This window comes from Lissotriton helveticus, chromosome 3_1 (assembly GCF_964261635.1).
Source record: "Lissotriton helveticus chromosome 3_1, aLisHel1.1, whole genome shotgun sequence".
In the NCBI taxonomy this organism is placed as follows: Eukaryota; Metazoa; Chordata; class Amphibia; order Caudata; family Salamandridae; genus Lissotriton; species Lissotriton helveticus.
The window spans coordinates 490,655,183-490,672,535 of record NC_136061.1 but is presented as its reverse complement, the minus strand read 5'-3'; the positions used below and the strand labels follow the sequence as shown (position 1 = coordinate 490,672,535).

Sequence of the window (17,353 nt, the reverse complement as noted above, 5' to 3'; positions counted from 1 at the left end):
GAAGGCGAGAGAGAGAGAGAGAGAGAAGGCGAGAGAGAGAGAGAGAGAGAAGGCGAGAGCGAGAGAGAGAGAGAAGGCGAGAGCGAGAGAGAGAGAGAAGGCGAGAGCGAGAGAGAGAAGGCGAGAGCGAGAGAGAGAAGGCGAGAGCGAGAAGGCGAGAGCGAGAGAGAGAAGGCGAGAGCGAGAGAGAGAAGGCGAGAGCGAGAAGGCGAGAGCGAGAGAGAAGGCGAGAGAGAGAGAGAGAAGGCGAGAGAGAGAGAGAGAAGGCGAGAGAGAGAAGGCGAGAGAGAGAAGGCGAGAGAGAGAAGGCGAGAGAGAGAGCGAGAGAGAGAGAGAGAAGGCGAGAGAGAGAGAGAGAAGGCGAGAGAGAGAGAGAGAAGGCGAGAGAGAGAGAGAGAAGGCGAGAGAGAGACAGAGAGAAGGCGAGAGAGAGAGAGAGAAGGCGAGAGAGAGAGAGAGAAGGCGAGAGAGAGAGAGAAGGCGAGAGAGAGAGAGAAGGCGAGAGAGAAGGCGAGAGAGAAGGCGAGAGAGAAAGAGAAGGCGAGAGAGAGAGAGAGAGAGAGAAGGCGAGAGAGAGAGAGAAGGCGAGAGAGAGAGAGAGAAGGCGAGAGAGAGAGAGAGAAGGCGAGAGAGAGAGAGAGAAGGCGAGAGAGAAAGAGAAGGCGAGAGAGAAGGAGAGAGAGAGAAGGCGAGAGAGAGAGAAGGCGAGAGAGAGAGAGAGAAGGCGAGAGAGAGAGAGAGAAGGCGAGAGAGAGAGAGAGAAGGCGAGAGAGAGAGAGAGAAGGCGAGAGAGAGAGAGAGAGAAGGCGAGAGAGAGAGAGAGAGAAGGCGAGAGAGAGAAAGAGAAGGCGAGAGAGAAAGAGAAGGCGAGAGAGAGAAAGAGAAGGCGAGAGAGAGAGAGAGAAGGCGAGAGAGAGAGAGAGAAGGCGAGAGAGAGAGAGAGAAGGCGAGAGAGAGAGAGAGAAGGCGAGAGAGAGAGAGAGAAGGCGAGAGAGAGAGAGAAGGCGAGAGAGAGAGAGAGAAGGCGAGAGAGAGAAGGCGAGAGAGAGAGCGAGAGAGAGAGAGAGAGAGAGAGAGAGAGAGAGAAGGCGAGAGAGAGAGAGAAGGCGAGAGAGAAAGAGAAGGCGAGAGAGAAAGAGAAGGCGAGAGAGAAAGAGAAGGCGAGAGAGAAAGAGAAGGCGAGAGAGAAAGAGAAGGCGAGAGAGAAAGAGAAGGCGAGAGAGAAAGAGAAGGCGAGAGAGAAAGAGAAGGCGAGAGAGAGAGAGAGAGAAGGCGAGAGAGAGAGAGAAGGCGAGAGAGAGAGAGAGAGAAGGCGAGAGAGAGAGAGAAGGCGAGAGAGAGAGAGAGAGAAGGCGAGAGAGAGAGAGAGAAGGCGAGAGAGAGAAGGCGAGAGAGAGAGAGAGAAGGCGAGAGAGAGAGAGAGAAGGCGAGAGAGAGAGAGAGAAGGCGAGAGAGAGAGAGAGAAGGCGAGAGAGAGAGAGAGAAGGCGAGAGAGAGAAGGCGAGAGAGAGAGAGAGAAGGCGAGAGAGAGAGAGAGAAGGCGAGAGAGAGAAGGCGAGAGAGAAGGCGAGAGAGAGAGAGAGAAGGCGAGAGAGAGAGAGAGAGAAGGCGAGAGAGAGAGAGAGAGAAGGCGAGAGAGAGAGAGAGAGAAGGCGAGAGAGAGAGAGAGAAGGCGAGAGAGAGAAGGCGAGAGAGAGAGAGAGAAGGCGAGAGAGAGAAGGCGAGAGAGAGAGAGAGAAGGCGAGAGAGAGAGAGAGAAGGCGAGAGAGAGAGAGAAGGCGAGAGAGAGAAGGCGAGAGAGAGAGAGAGAGAGAAGGCGAGAGAGAGAGAGAAGGCGAGAGAGAGAGAGAAGGCGAGAGAGAGAGAGAAGGCGAGAGAGAGAGAGAAGGCGAGAGAGAGAGAGAAGGCGAGAGAGAGAGAGAAGGCGAGAGAGAGAGAGAAGGCGAGCGAGAGAGAGAGAGAAGGCGAGAGAGAAGGCGAGAGAGAGAAGGCGAGAGAGAGAGAGAAGGCGAGAGAGAGAGAGAAGGCGAGAGAGAGAAGGCGAGAGAGAGAAGGCGAGAGAGAGAGAGAGAGAGAGAGAGAGAGGCGAGAGAGAAGGCGAGAGAGAAGGCGAGAGAGAAGGCGAGAGAGAAGGCGAGAGAGATGTAACAAGACCGGCTTCATTTTTACAGAGATCTTAGCGGTCAAGGTAAATTAGCGCAAACAGGGAATACGTAATTGGCCCTGTCTCAATAATATATACAAACGAGTTAAAAACATTGTATGCACATGGAACGAAACCAGAATGATAGCCTTTTTTGCGAAAGTAGATATTGCAAGATGTTGGAATGCGTCGGACTACGTTTCCTAAATAGGGCGTAAACCCCAATCGCCACAGGCAACCAGGCCTTTCAATTACACAAATAGCAAACAAAATAAAGAACCAGCATTACAACGGCTAAGTTATTTGAAGCATTTATCCTTATGCTTTGAAACGCATCCATGAAAACTGCCAGTGTTTTAGAAGATGTGCTGCTCTGCACACTACACAGCTTGGGGAACGTGACCAGGATTCAACAATAGAGCACACATTCATTTAGTAATGAAGGCTCACTACAAGTTGCAAGGACCCAAGTAATGCTCAACAATATACAATATTCACATCAATAAATGTGTTTAGCCTTCTTTGATTGACAACTTTTCAGTAGATCGAAAACTGTTCCATTTGGTCGAGAATCTTGAATACACGCAGGTGCACTTGGAACCAACATGGGACCTACAATATCCGGGCAGTAATTTATTTTTCCTTACGGCGAAGAACTTGCTGTAAAACACATTTTTTTAGGCTTTTTGCAATTTTCCACAACTTACACAGGCACGCACTACGTCACACATACACAAAAATACACATGCTCAAACACAAAAGGTGCATATTAAACAAGCAGGCAGGCTGATACAGACAAACATCAAACACACATAATACACACACATTGCAACGCAGGTATTCATTATAACACGTACGAAGCATACACATGCAGGGAGCTGCGTCTGAATTTGCCCCTTAATGAAAACTCATGCTTTCCGAAAAATGAGGAAGCTGGTCTGGTACGGAAATTGAGCAGCTGAGACCGAGAGCGGAGGATCGATGCTGCTCTTTTTTAACAGCTGCAGCACTTACCTGAGTATACGCTGGAATCGATGAAGGAAGTGGAGTTGGAAAAATAAAGAGACCGATGCCACTCCATCTGTCCCTTTAATGGCCATTGCACTCACGGCAGTCTTCGTTCTTGCCGCAGAACAATGACGTCTCTTCCGGCGCTCCCGGATGTGCGTAGGCTTTTGCTAGAGGAAGAAAGGGTGAGAGAGCTGCTCTGCATTGAGGATCTGCGATTCGAGTCCCAGCCAGCCGGCAGACTGATGGTTTACAGTAGGTGATTTTGGCATTGTGTTCGAGGCAACTGCTTTTTTAAAATGTATTTTAGTATTGTGATGGAGTGAATTCGGCAGTCACCATGACGACAACGCTTGTTTTCCTTTGCAAGACCTATTCCTCGGGCCATGAGCAGGTCTGTCCGCAGTTGTTTAAAGAATCTAACAATCGGATTCCACTAAACTATGTGTTTATGGAAATACTCTATGAAGGAAGTGCAGCCTGGGGGTACAGAAAGTATCATATCACAGCAGCGCCTCCCGGCATTCCGCATTCATAAAAAGTTTGGGGGTTTGTAGGGCTTTTGGATTTTAGGGCGTACATGGTCATTTTAGGGTTGAGGGTGGGTTTGTGTTTTTGGGTGCGAGGGTTAATTTTAGGGTTTAGGGTGTGTTTGGGTTTTAGGGTACAAGGGTTAATATTAGGGTTTAGGGTGTGTTTGTGTTTTGGGGTGCAAGGGTTAATTTGGGGGTTCAGGTTGTGTTTGGGTTTTGGGGTGCCAGGGTTAGTGTTAGGGTTTAGGGTGTGTTTGGGTTTTAGAGGACAAGGGTTAATATGAGGGTTTAGGGTGTGTTTGGGTTTGGTGTGCAAGGGTTAATTTGGGAGTTCAGGGTGTGTTTGGGTTTTGGGGTGCCAGGGTTAATTTGAGGGTTTAGGGTGTGTTTGGGTTTGGGGTGCAAGGGTTAATTTGGGGGTTCAGGGTGTGTTTGGGTTTTGGGGTGCCAGGGTTAATTTTAGGGTTTAGGGTGTGTTTGGGTTTGTGGTGCAAGGGTTAACTTGGGGGTTCAGGGTGTGTTTGGGTTTTGGGGTGCCAGGGTTAATTTTAGGGTTTAGGGTGTGTTTGGGTTTTGGGGTGCAAGGGTTAATATTGGGGTTCAGGGTGTGTTTGGGGTGCAAGGGTTAATTTGGGGGTTCAGGGTGTGTTTGGGTTTTGGGGTGCCAGGGTTAATTTTAGGGTTTAGGGTGTGTTTGGGTTTGGGGTGCAAGGGTTAATATTGGGGTTCAGGGTGTGTTTGGCTTTTGGGGTGTCAGGGTTAATTTTAGGGTTTAGGGTGTGTTTGGGTTTTGGGGTGCCAGGGTTAATATTGGGGTTCAGGGTGTGTTTGGGTTTTGGGGTGCAAGGGTTAATATTGGGGTTCAGGGTGTGTTTGAGTTTTGGGGTGCAAGGGTTAATTTGGGGGTTCAGGGTGTGTTTGGGTTTTGGGGCTCCCAGCTGCAGGAGGTCAGACGTTTATCTGCAATTCATTGTGCAATCATCCAACAGTTTGCATTTTTCTGGAAAACTGAAACCAAAGTGGTGGACGTGCTCTTTAAATAGACAAACAATTCTTGTTAAAATCACCAGACGCAAAAACATCTTATTGAAAACACAATAGTACCTTTGAAGTATTCAGATGCTTATTTTCAAATCACCCCAAAGTCATCAGGAACAATGTCATCTTGTAAAGTTATCGGAGAGTCATTTACAAGTCATCATCAGGAATAATGACACCTTCTGAAGTCAGCAGATACTAATTTTCACGTCCTCCTTAAATCATCATGAATAATGACACCTACTATAGTCATCAGGTACTCCTTTTCAAGTCATCCTTTAATCATCACCAATAATGACACCTACTAGAGTCATCAGATACTCATTTTCAAGTCATCCTCAGGCTGAGCTTCTGCAGCTTGCTGATGACTTCAAGAGCTTGATGATGTCTGATGACGTGTAAATGACTTCTAAGGTAGTTGGATGATCATCCAATGACTCTGGGATGGCTTCTAAAGTAATCCTGTTTGACCTGGGTAGTTCTGATTATAGTGTATTTACATGAGGCTTTCTTTCCTGTAGGCTGAAAAATGAACGTGGGGGTCGCACACAGCGAGGTTAATCCCAACACACGGGTAATGAACAGTAGAGGAATGTGGTTGACCTATGCTCTTGGAGTGGGAATGCTTCATATTGTCCTGCTGAGCATTCCATTCTTCAGCGTTCCTGTTGCATGGACTTTAACGAATGTGATTCACAATCTGGTGAGTACCTGGTCTGTAGTGCAGTAGATGTCGAATGGTTCTAGTCCACTTACTTTCATACATTTTGATAGTCTTTACATGTCTCTATTTTACTGTCTTCCACAGATTAACATACCTGTTGTGAACCCATTTTATACTTGAGCAGTTTTATTTTTACTCCACTTAAATTTTAAATATGGTCTATAAATTTAAAATGCCACTTCGTAATCCAGCTTTTTTCATGCAGCAATTAAAGGTTTTAATTTTTTTTTTTTTTACATTTTTTTTATTGTTTTTGGTACAAACAAACCATACATGTTCATCAATGGCACCGACAAGGATACATCAAGGCAGAGCTCAGTTCGATATAATATACATTTCCACAAAGCTTTGTGTCGCTCAACAATAGTCCGTATGACACCAGATGTTACATACATAGGAAACAAAAGGCACAGTGCACAATAGTCCACGGCAAGACATAATAGTACCAACAGGGAACTCTGCATTCAGCATCGTTTTTACATTGCATCATTAATCGGTTAGTGGTGAAGCCCGTTGCCACTCTGTCATCCCCACCACCCTCGGAGCCTTTACCCAGCTCTGGTGTCGCTAGTGCATGAGGTATTTCATAATGCGCCCCAACTTTGCCTCTGTAGAATCTGCCTGCATGTGCGTTAGCAAGTATCCCTGCAGGGGGGCCCAAATGTCTTTGGGTCTCAAAGTTTCAGGTAACAATTCAGCATATGTTGAGAGCTGCTGCTCTTGACAATACACCAAATCGTCTATCCAGACTTTGAACTTGGATGCCCTTCCCCTGCCCCACCGACATGCTACTCTTCTCTTTGACATTAACGCCTTAACTGCTTCGAACGGTCCGCGCCAGTCCGGAACGTTCTAATAAACGGGCGGGGCTGCGTCGGCCAAAGGATGCTTGCAGCACTACCGAGGTAGTGCTCGCGACGGCCGTTGGCCGACACTCGCAGCGAGCGGGTTAATAGTGCAAGGGCTACATCTCTGCGGTGCACCGCTCGTATCAGTTTGGTGTATCCTAACTGAGCTAGTAATGGTGTCGGTTCAATACGTGTGTCCACCATTAGACTCAAGGCGCCGAAAACTTGAATCCAGTAGTCATGTACTCCTGGATATTCCCAGGCTAGGTGTAGGAAATCCGCTCCTGGGGCTTTGCACCTGTCACATCTATCATTCTCTCTCAGCTTATACCTATGCATTCATGCTGGGGTGTAATGCAACCTGTGCAGGAATTTGTAGTGGGTTATGCGAAGTCTACTACTGGCTGAAACCTGTTCGGTCTGCGCAGAGCAGTATTCCCATTGTTCATCTGTCAGATCAAAGCCTAGCTCTGAATTCCAGCGCGTTCTAGCTAATGTGGGTGGTTCCTCTTTCTGCGTGTATATTAGTGATACTAAGCACTTGGCCTTCGTGCATTGGAGGGTGAGTTGCAGTGGGGCTAGAGCCGGGGGTTCGGTTGGGAAGTTCGGTGTTATGGAGCGAACCATTTGTCTGAGTGGAATGTATAAAAATACGTCAAGCGGCATGCTCCATCTTCCAAAACTGACCTTCATGGTACATGCCACCCCAAGTTTTGATGCGTGTGCGCTCCTTAAATTTGTGAAAGACTGCTTCCTGGAGAAGGGGCATGCAGGGATGATATGTAAGTGGCAACAGTGGTTAATATAGAAGAGGAACGTTTAACATTTGTCCTATGCGTGTCCAGGCCGTTGTTGTGCCTGTAACAGTGGTAGACATGTTCTCCCCCCTGCCCACCCCCACGGTGGGCTCTTCATACAGCGCATCTTAAAGTGCAACCGGATGTGCGAGCCAGTGCTCCACCGCTACTTGTGGCATATATCTCAGTTGGTGCACCCAAAAGTAGCCATAGTGAGATTGAGCGCTAATATAGTATAATTCAAAATTGGGTATTCCAAAGCCCCCTTGCGAGTACGGTCTAGTGAGCGCACTCCACTGCAGCCTCGGATGTTTGCTCCCCCATACTAAGCGTATCAGCTCAGACTTGAGTGTTTTGAAGGAAAAGGTTCCTGGATAAAATGGTATGTTCAGAAATAAATAAAGCAGCTGGGGTAGTATCACCATTTTAATGAGTGGGAGGGAAATCCATTGGGTGACGTTATCTGCAATGCGCGTTATTGCTGTGCTGTAATTAATGTGCATTAATTCATCTCTGTCCCTGGTAACTCGGAAATCTAAATATTTCAGTTCGTCCGCACACCATTCCAAAGGATAGTCCAACAGAAAGCGGGTTACAGCTGCTGTTGGAGGGAAAATGCAGGATTTACCCCAGTTAATTTGGATCCCAGAGAGCCTCCCAAACACTATGAACTCCCCAAGAATTATATTGCGGATCACGAATATACAAAGTGATATCATCCGCATATAAGGATATTAGTATCTGCCTCATGTTGCACCGCAGTGCCTTGTTCTTGTGGTGCTGGTGCAGTTTCGCCGCCAGCGGCTCAATTGCGAGCACAAAAAGTAAAGGGGAGAGCGGGCATCCCTGTCGGGTACCTCTCGTAATCGGGAAAGCATGAGAAGTTCGCCCGTTGATAAGTACTTTGGTGACTGGGGAGTGATATAAAAGCGGTATCAAGGAGACAAAGGGCCTCATTACGATTGCGGATTTCCCGCATCCACCGGGCCGGCGGAAGCCACCGCCGGCCCGGAGGATGCGGGAAATCCGCCGGGGAGCCTTGCAAGACCCACCGCCATATTAGGATGGCTGGTGGGTCTTACTATCTGTCCGCCGCGGGCAGATTCCGCCCGCGGCGGAAAAGCATTAACATGGCTGGCGGTGTCTGATAGACACCGCCAGCCATATTAGGATGACAGCGGAAAGATGCCTTTACACGGCGGCATTTCCGCCGTGTAAAGGCATACGGAATTGTGTTTGGGGGCCCGTTGCGGGCCCCCAGGGGTGAAGGGGGGGGGGTGGGGGGTGCACATGGGGGGTACCTATGGTACCCCCCTGCATTTGCCTGCACAAAGTGGCAGGCACCGCGAGGTGCCTGCTGCTTTGTGCATGCAAATGCACAACTTACTTTTTTCTCATTGCGGCGGGTGCTGCCTCAAGCAGCACCCGCCGCAATGATAAAAATACAGGATGTGACCGCCAGGGTGGCGGTCACATCCTAATTTGCACGGAGGGACCGCCGCAGCCCATGCGGACGGTCCCTCCACCTCTGGGATGGCGGACGGACGCAAGTCCGTCCGCCATCCTAATCAGCCCCATAGAGTGGTGGAAAGCCCATTTTCAACATTACCCCAAATAAGTAATCCCATTCGAGAGAATTAAAAGCCTTTGTGGCATCTAAAAAGATCGCAGCTAAAGGTAAATCTGGGGAGACATTGTTTAATATAGTAAAAAGTTTGTAGGTTGTGGGATGTGGTTCTCCCGGGCACAAAGCCAGACTGGTCAGGGAGTATTACATTTTCCACCAGCAGACTAAGCCTGGTGGCTATGAGCTTGGCTAGAATTTTAACATCACAATTGAGAAGTTATAATGGTCTGTAGGACTCACATTGCCGGGGTGACTTCCCTGGTTTTAAGAACGAGACTATGGGGGCTTCTCCCATGGAAGGGGGGAGGCATCCTGTATCCAAAGCATCCTCATATACTTCCCTCAAAATGGGGGCCATTTGATCAATATAAGTTTTGTAAAACTCTATAGGGATGACATCCGTGCCAGTGGCCTTCCCAGATTGCATGTGCAGGATTGCATCCCTGACGTCATCCAGTTCAAACGGGGCACATAAGAACTTCCTCTGCACGTCACTTAGCCATCCCAACGATACGTCCCCTGGGTACTGCTCCAAGTCTAGCTGTTCTGTCCTGTGTATAGTCGAGCGTAATGCGCAGTAAACGCATTAAGTATGTTTGTAGTGTCTCTGTACACCTCTCCTCCCACATCTTCAAGTTCCAGCACGTAGTTGGAATAGCTTGGTTTCCGGATCGTGTCTGCTAGTGCCTTACCCAGCCTCTCTCCCTCTCCATAACGCCTGGCCACCCAGTGTTTCCCCCTAAAGCGCGTTTCCCTCTGTGCTGAGTACATGTACTCTGTAAGTGTTTCCCTAAACTTGAGTCGTGTGGGGCCATCCGGATGTGTAGCCAGCTTTGATTCTAATGTCTTGAATACAGCAATTACGGTTTGTGAAAGAATGCTCCCTTTTTATCTTCAACTAATGTTGCAAAACGGTGGGTGCTTCTGAATACTACCTCTATTGAAAATGCCTGGATTATGGGATGGAAACTCTTTAGAAAAGATTCAGATCTGTCTTAAGTGTTTATTGGATATGCGCATGTAAATCATATATATGTTTGGAGCATGTGTAGCTGTAGATACAACTGCTGTGCATACTCCTGCTATATTGTGTTGGATCTGGACATGTGCAACTTGTTTTTGTCCAAAGAAGTCACGAGGTATAGTGACTCCACCTATTGCTAGTAATGTGCATGGACATCGAATCCATTGTCAGATTGCTTTTGTTTTCACCGGCAGGCTAAGGTGTGTTCTTCCCGAGCTTCAGGTCAACCCCTCATTGTGTTAAGTACTTGTGGGACTCTAGCAGCAAGGCGTTACAGTAATCCAGCCTGCTCATGGTGACGCTCCTTACCACCAATGCACGTGCCTTTAGTGGTAGTATAGGGAGAATCTTCCTAATGGCCCTAATAAGGGAGAAACAGCTCCCAACTGCCTTGTTGACTTGTGTTTCCAAAGTCAGCTTCTCATTAAAACAGATTCTCAAGTCGCAAACCGTCTCAGATGGTGCCAATGGAGAGTCAGAGGGAATAGGTCAAAAATCAGCTGGGAGAGAGTATGGCACTCTCCCACCAGCAATACATAAGATCTCTGTTTTATCTGCATTAAATTGCAAAGAGTTATTTCTCAGCCAATGTACCACATTCTGCATACAAGCATGAAAATTACCTAGAGTGGTTGACTGATCTTCTTCCAGGGAAAGAATAAGCTGAGTGTCATCAGCATAATTCACCAAGCCTATTTCGTGGGATTTAATGACATCTATCAGGGGATGCATGTAAGCATTAAATAATATAGGGCTGATTGCAGATCCCTGCAGGACCCCATAACGAATCTTGGCAAACTTAGATTGAAAAGGGGGAAGGGCCACTGCCTGGCATCTGTCGAACAGATAGGAAAGAAGCCACTTTTGCGCCATACCCACAACCCCCACTCCATCCAACCATTCCAGGAGGACCTTGTTTTAGACTGTCGAACATAGCAGACAGGTCTAACGGGATCAATATGGCAGAATGACCCTGTCTGTTTGCATACGAAGAACGTCCAACACAGTCAACAAGGCGGTCTCCGTCCCATGTCCTGGGCGGAATCCGAATTACACGTCCTCCAGTTTATCATTAGCCTCCAGGAACTGGGAAAGCGCTTTGCTTACCAATCGCTCAATGATCTTCACTGGGTTTGGAAGGAGAGAGATAGGCCTGCAGTTTTTAAGACAGGCTGGGTCAAGTGAGGGTTTTTTCAAAAGCGGGGACACAACTGCTTGTTTCCAACAGGATGGGACCAGGCCACTACACAGGGATTGACTACATAATTGTGTTAACAAAGGAAACAGTTCAGAGCCTAGCGCTTTCTAAACCCTGTGGGGAAGAGGGTCAAAGGATGATCCAGAGGAGACACCCAACACTGTTTGAAGTCCTCCGCAGAAGGTATATCTAAATGATCTAGAAGAGGCCTCTGGTCCGGTGATTTACTCACCCCCTTCCATCCCTCCTTCATATCCTGTGGAGGTCCACTGACCCCGACATCTGAACTATCCACTTCCAGCCCTTTGATATTTTTGCATATTTTATCTTCAAAGAAGACAGCCAAACTATCACAAAGTTCCTGCGTGTGAAGAACCTTAATTTTTGTACATGCAGGACTAGCAATATCATTCATGATTTTAAAAAATACTCTTGGTGCTGTTAGACGCCTTCAAGATTATATCTTCCAAATATTCAGCTTTAGCAGAGGCAATTTTTTTCTTATAGCTTAAGATTTTCTCCTACCAAGCGGCTTTATCTGTATCTAAGTACCCCTTCCTCCACCGCCATTCTGCAGCCCAGTTTTAAAGTTTGCAGTTCAGCACAGTACTAAGGGGCAGAAGGTTTGCCTACTTATTTGACCAGTTTGCGAGGGGCAAGCTGGTCAAGTTGATCATTTATATGTAGACAGAGGATTGCATAATTTTCCTCCACCTGTTTTCCAAGGTCAAAAGACCCTTCAAGATGGAATACCGGGCAGACACTTGCTTTCCTCAAGAGACCTTTCCAGTGCCTACTTGGAAAACTCCAATCTTCCCTATGGGTAGGGCCCTTCTGCCTAGTATTAAACATGTCAAATTTAACCAGGTGGTGATCGGACCATCCTACCGGGAATATGTTCTCCACTTCCATCGAGTCTTTCCCCGTAAAAATCAAGTGCAATACATGTCCTCCCGCATGTGTAGAATCTACAATCCATTGCGTTAGGTTCAAATCCATGCAGGATTGTAGGAGATTTTGGTACCCGGAGTCCACAGGTTGAAATCCCCTAAAATAAGGAGTCTAGCATGGGAGAGAGCCACGTTACTAAAAACATTGATTAGGTTTTTCTGTTGGCGGTGCATGGCCACTCCTGGAGACCTTTAACAAATAATGCCAGTCAGCACGTCTCCCATGGTCTTTTAGTGAGAAGCCCAGTAGATCAACCCCTTCTACCTCATCAATATCCACAGGGGAAAAGTCCCATGATTCCTTAATAATAATCCCAACCCCTCCACCTCTACCGCTAGAGAGTGGCTTGTGGAAAGCTTTATACCCCTGAGGTCAGGGCAGAACCAGCTCCAAATCTGAACCAGGGTGTGTCCATGTCTCAGTCAAGAATAGGGCATCCAAATTGTGTGACTCTAGCAATAGCTGTGTCTCCACATAGTGCTTACAGAGGGACCTAACATTGAGCAGGCCACATCTTAGAGTGTCCCTTTTAATAAAATCAGATACTGCCTGTTGGACCTGGGTTTACCAGTGCACATAGGGTAACCTGGCGCAGAGTAGGTAAGGCTAAACTCAGAGGCACATTGTGTACAGCTTGCATCACACCATTAACAGTAACTCAGCGCACATCCACCAGAAAAAGAATGACTCTACACCAGGTTGGAAAAATACGGATTGCTTTATAAAAATTCTCTAGTTTCTCTTTGTTACTTAGCAGACTTTAGATTCAGTACATAAAATAGCTCCACATGTAAATATTAACAGGACAGTTTCATAAAGCATTAATGACACTTTTCTCCCCTTCTCTCTGAAAGGAGAGTTCTGTAACAACTCCTGCACCTTATACAAGCAATATATTTTTATAGACCTGGTATTCAGCAAGTATAGATCTTCCTTACAATTAGGCTAGGATGTTCATTAACCATGTGAACTCAATGCAATAATAAACCTGAAATTACAGGCATCGGTTCCACTATTAACACAGTAATACAAGGGTTTAAGGGGTTGGAGCTCTGAAAAACCCACAAGCAGATTATCCTATGGTTCACAACCAGCCTTTTAGATCGCTCTGTCCAGAGTGAAATTGCAAGCTTTCACAGTTCCATTCTTCAGCACCAATTGTTTGGCCTTACAGTGGTAACCCCGTCATCCTTAAGCTGCTATTATCCCTTCAAACAGTAGAATGCTTTCCTGCAGGCAGCCTTTTTAAGTAGGTACAATAGGACAGTTATAGAGTCACACACTCTTGGCGTCTGGATTATTTAACCGCCAAAACAGTTGGAAGAGAAATGGCCCCAAACCCGTTGATGTTTCTCTGGCCCTTTCCGACGACTGTTAGTATGAGAATGTGGTCTTTGAATTCGGGTTCGGCAGGTTTTCCCCGCCCTCCACTACTCTTTAGTCAGTTACGAGGCCCTCTCAGACCCGGGGGCCCGCACTCCGTTTCTCGGCCATACCGCGTTGTTGAGGGGCTCATCCCAGCCTCACACTCGTTCCTGCTAGAGCCTCAGTCCACCGGAATCCCGGCTCCGTGATGATTCCGACCCCAGCGCTGCAAGATGCAAAGCAGCTGACTGGGACGGAGCTACGCCGCGTCTTCCTCGGCGTTCCTCACAGCTCCGTGTCCCGCCCTCCTCTCGTTCGTCAGAGGGGGAGGGACTACGCAGGCTGGCCTCCTTCAGATTTACGACACCCTTCTTCCCGAAACTCGCTCGCCTGCCCTCGCTGTCCTACGCAATGCTGGCCTCCAAGCTCACTGCCCTGCTGACCCCAGGCAGGCCCTCCCAGCTAACTTTCTGCCACGGGGGCCTAGGAATCAGCTGCAGTAGTCCGGTGACGGAGTCGTCACACGCCAATCGCTATCAGGTAGGACTATTTTCCTATGGCCAGGAAGTCTCTCAGGAAAGGAGCGAAGATGTATTTTAACTCCAAAACTTCTAAGAGAGCAGTTCAGGCGGGGTCACCCAAAAAGGGGGGAAAAGGAAAGCGGGACAATCTCCTTTTTAGTCAAGACCTGTCCCCGGTGACTTCCCCAGCCAATTAACTACGTCTTTATGAAGGAGGTTTAATGGCCAAAAAACCGTGAGAGGATGGTCAAAGAGGGCCTATTTTTACCGACCCCGATATCCCAAGGCCTAATTATTGTAACTCTAAATTACAAAAGGGGGATATCTGGGTCATAAAGAACGAACAGGTGTGTCCTGAAAACGAGTTGTAGGCAAACTAAAGAAACTAGTGGCTAAACAAGGAGAGTAACCAGAGGCTGAGAATTTCTCATCAACCCACCCAAATGGCGGAGTTTCATCACATGAGATTAAATAGTGGATCCAGACAACATCCAGACCATCATGTGATGGTATAGTTGTGGATACCTATTGCTCTCTCCAGCCAAGGGTTATCTCAGTTGGCTGCTGATTAAGTGCAGTGCGTGAAAGTGAGTGAAAATCTAAAATTGATTATCAGAACAAAAAATGTGTTTAATGAATATTGTTCTGGTATCAATCATAAAAACCACGCCTGGTAGTCTGACAATATGACTACCCAGTGGCGCTGTGCAAAACGGTCGACATGTTTCAGCCAGAAGGAAATATTATCCGGCTTTCTTCAGGACCAGATCAAAAGTATAATGCTACTGCACAAAAATTGTGTTTTGACAACATGTGAACGTGAGTATAAAAGGTTGAAATCATCCTACCAGGACCTTGAAGCTCCAATGTGTCCTGGGATATTGGATAATGTGATCCTTACCTAGAACAAGCATTGGCAATGCAATAGGTCTCGCATTAGTAAAGTTTGAGCTATTGGTATTGTAAATGACAAATTTTTTATGTTTGTGTTTGTTTTGAAAATAGCAAGATTAATAGCTTTGTTATTTACAATGCCAATAGTTCTAACCTTTGCAAATGTGACACCTATTTAAAGTACAAGAGCAGATATTATGTATGTAATGGGCACATTTGTTAAGATTACTAGTATGCGGTGGGGGGGGAGTTGTAAATGTGATAATGCTTGTGACTGGTAAAGCAGACACGGTGCCAGAGACACAGTGATTGCAGATTAGTACAAGATAAGAGAACAGGGAGTTAGAGAAGGAGGCGGGTGAAAGAGAACAGCAGATCAGCTCCGGAGAACAGAACCGGGAGTTACACAAGGACGGGGTGGAATCGAACAGCAGATTAGTACAGGAGACGAGAACAGGGAGTTAGAGAATGAGGCGGCTGGAAGAGAAGAGCAGATTAGTACTGGAGAAGAGAACAGGGAATTAGAGAAGGGTGCGGGTGGAAGAGAGCAGCAGTTCAGCCCATGAGAAGAGAACAGGGAGTTAAAAAGGAGGCAGGTGGAAGAGAACAGCAGATCGGCACAGGAGAAGAGAACATAGAGTTAGAGAAGGAGGTGTTGGAAGGGAACAGCAGATTAGCACATGAGAAAAAAACAGAGTTAAAGAAGTAGGCGGGTGGAAGAGAACAGCAGATCTGCACTGTTGAAGACAACATGGATATAAAGAAGGAGGTGGGGTGGAAGGAGCAGTAGTTTAGCACAGGAGAGGATAATAGGGAGTTAAGGAAGGTGTAGGGTGGAGTTGGAGGGTGTAGTTGGAGGGTGTAGTTGGATGGTGCATTTGGAGTGAGGAGTTGGAGGGTGGAGGAGTTGGAGGGTGGAGGAGTTGGAGGGTGGAGGAGTTGGAGGGTGGAGGAGTTGGAGGAGTTGGAGGGTGGAGGAGTTGGAGGGTGGAGGAGTTGGAGGGTGGGGGAGTTGGAGGGTGGAGGAGTTGGAGGGTGGAGGAGTTGGAGGGTGGAGGAGTTGGAGGGTGGAGGAGTTGGAGGGTGGAGGAGTTGGAGGGTGGAGGAGTTGGAGGGTGGAGGAGTTGGAGGGTGGAGGAGTTGGAGGGTGGAGGAGTTGGAGGGTGGAGGAGTTGGAGGGTGGAGGAGTTGGAGGGTGGAGGAGTTGGAGGGTGGAGGAGTTGGAGGGTGGAGGAGTTGGGGGGTGGAGGAGTTGGGGGGTGGAGGAGTTGGGGGGTGGAGGAGTTGGGGGGTGGAGGAGTTGTGAGGGTGGTGATGTGTGTGAGGGTGTGTGTGGATGAGGGTGTGAGGGTGTGTGATGGTGTGTGAGGCTGAGGGAGTGAGGGTGTCTGAGGGTGAGTGAGGGTGTGAGTGTTTTGAAGGTGAGGGGATGCGAGGATGAGGGGGTGAGGATGAGGGTGAGGGGGTGTGGGGGTGAATGAGGTTGATTGAGGGTGTGAGGGTGAGGGGGGTGAGGGTATGAGTGGGTGAGGGGGGTGTGATGGTGAGGAGGTGTGAGGGTGGGTGAGTGTGTGAGTGAGGGTGATAGGGTGTGTGAGGATGAGGTGTGAGTGAGGGTGTGATGATGTCAGGGTGTGTGATGTTGAGGAGGGGTGAGTGTGAGGGGGTGTGAGGGTGTGAAGGTGACTGAGGGTGGGTGAGGGTGTGAGGGTGGCTGAGGGTGTGAGTATGTGAGGGTGTGTGATGGTGAGGATGTGTGTGGGTGAATGAAGATGAGTGGGTGATGGTGTCCTGGTGTGTGAGGGTGTGAAGGTGGGTGAGGGTGTGTGGGTGGTTGATGTGTGAGGGTGAGGGGGTGTGAAGGTGAGTGAGGTTGTTTGAGGGTTGTGAGGTTGAGGGGGGTGAGGGTGTGTAGGTGAGTGAGGGTGTGTTAGGGTGGGTGAGTGTGTAAGGGTGGGTGCGGGTGTGAGGATGTGAGGGTGTGTGATGGTGAGGTGTGTGGGTGAGTGAGGATGAGGGGGTGAGGGTGTGTGAGGTTGTGAACGTGGGTAAGGTTGTGTGGGTGTGTGAGGATGAGTGTGTGATGCTGAGGGGGTGTGAGGGGGTGACGGTGAGTGAGGGTGTGTGATGGTGAGGAGGTGTGAGGGTGAGTGAGGGTAAGGGGGTGTGAGGGTGAGTGTGGGTGTGAGGTTAAGGGGGTGTGAGGGTGAGTGATGGTGTGTGAGGGTGAGTGGGTGAGGGTGTGAGGGTGAGTGAGGCTGTGTGAGGGAGGATTGTGTGAGGTTGAGGGGATGACCTAAAGAACAGCCAACCCAAAACAGATAACCTATAAATGGCTACTTGGAAGAAACACATTCTCAATGTCGCAGGTATACAAATAGGAATGTCACCCAAAGATGCCTGCACATTTCTCCCTAAACGTTGACCTACTCCAGTAAGCGACAATGGACCGTTAGGACTACCCACTGTTTCATAAAGTTTCTTCCTACCTGTGCAATTAGAACTCTGATAAAACAATGTCTCTTCACTAACACTTACAATTTCTTTTTTTCTTTTAATCAATTCTGTTATGAGTAAAGCGACATCACATTTGAAAAGTAAATCAATGATGCTCAGGTCATGAACTTCAGAACAACAAGGCCAATATCACTTCTTAATACTATGAGGAATAGGAGCCTTTGA

The 17,353-nt window shown here is 48.0% G+C and overlaps 1 protein-coding gene and 1 long non-coding RNA gene across 6 annotated transcripts in view; one reads left to right on the top strand and one right to left on the bottom strand.

Annotated features, from left to right (window-relative positions):
• The window catches only part of LOC144822633 (uncharacterized), a 131,330-nt gene extending 128,034 nt beyond the window's left edge, over positions 1–3,296 (bottom strand). For 2 of the 4 annotated variants that reach the window (XR_013608653.1, XR_013608654.1), the window contains exon 1: positions 3,158–3,296. This is a non-coding gene — a long non-coding RNA (uncharacterized LOC144822633). The remainder of the gene's footprint in view (positions 1–3,157) is intronic. The other 2 variants (XR_013608655.1, XR_013608656.1) reach the window with 1 other exon arrangement.
• ORMDL1 (ORMDL sphingolipid biosynthesis regulator 1) overlaps positions 3,274–17,353 on the top strand; it is a 171,149-nt gene continuing 157,069 nt past the window's right edge. Inside the window, exons 1-2 of one of the 2 annotated variants that reach the window (XM_078680373.1) lie at positions 3,274–3,406; positions 5,244–5,425. In XM_078680373.1, coding sequence (XP_078536499.1) covers positions 5,252–5,425 — 174 coding nt within the window. In that variant the 5' untranslated portion in view covers positions 3,274–3,406; positions 5,244–5,251. Of the gene's footprint in view, positions 3,411–5,243; positions 5,426–17,353 lie in introns of both variants that reach the window. The other variant, XM_078680375.1, reaches the window with a different exon arrangement.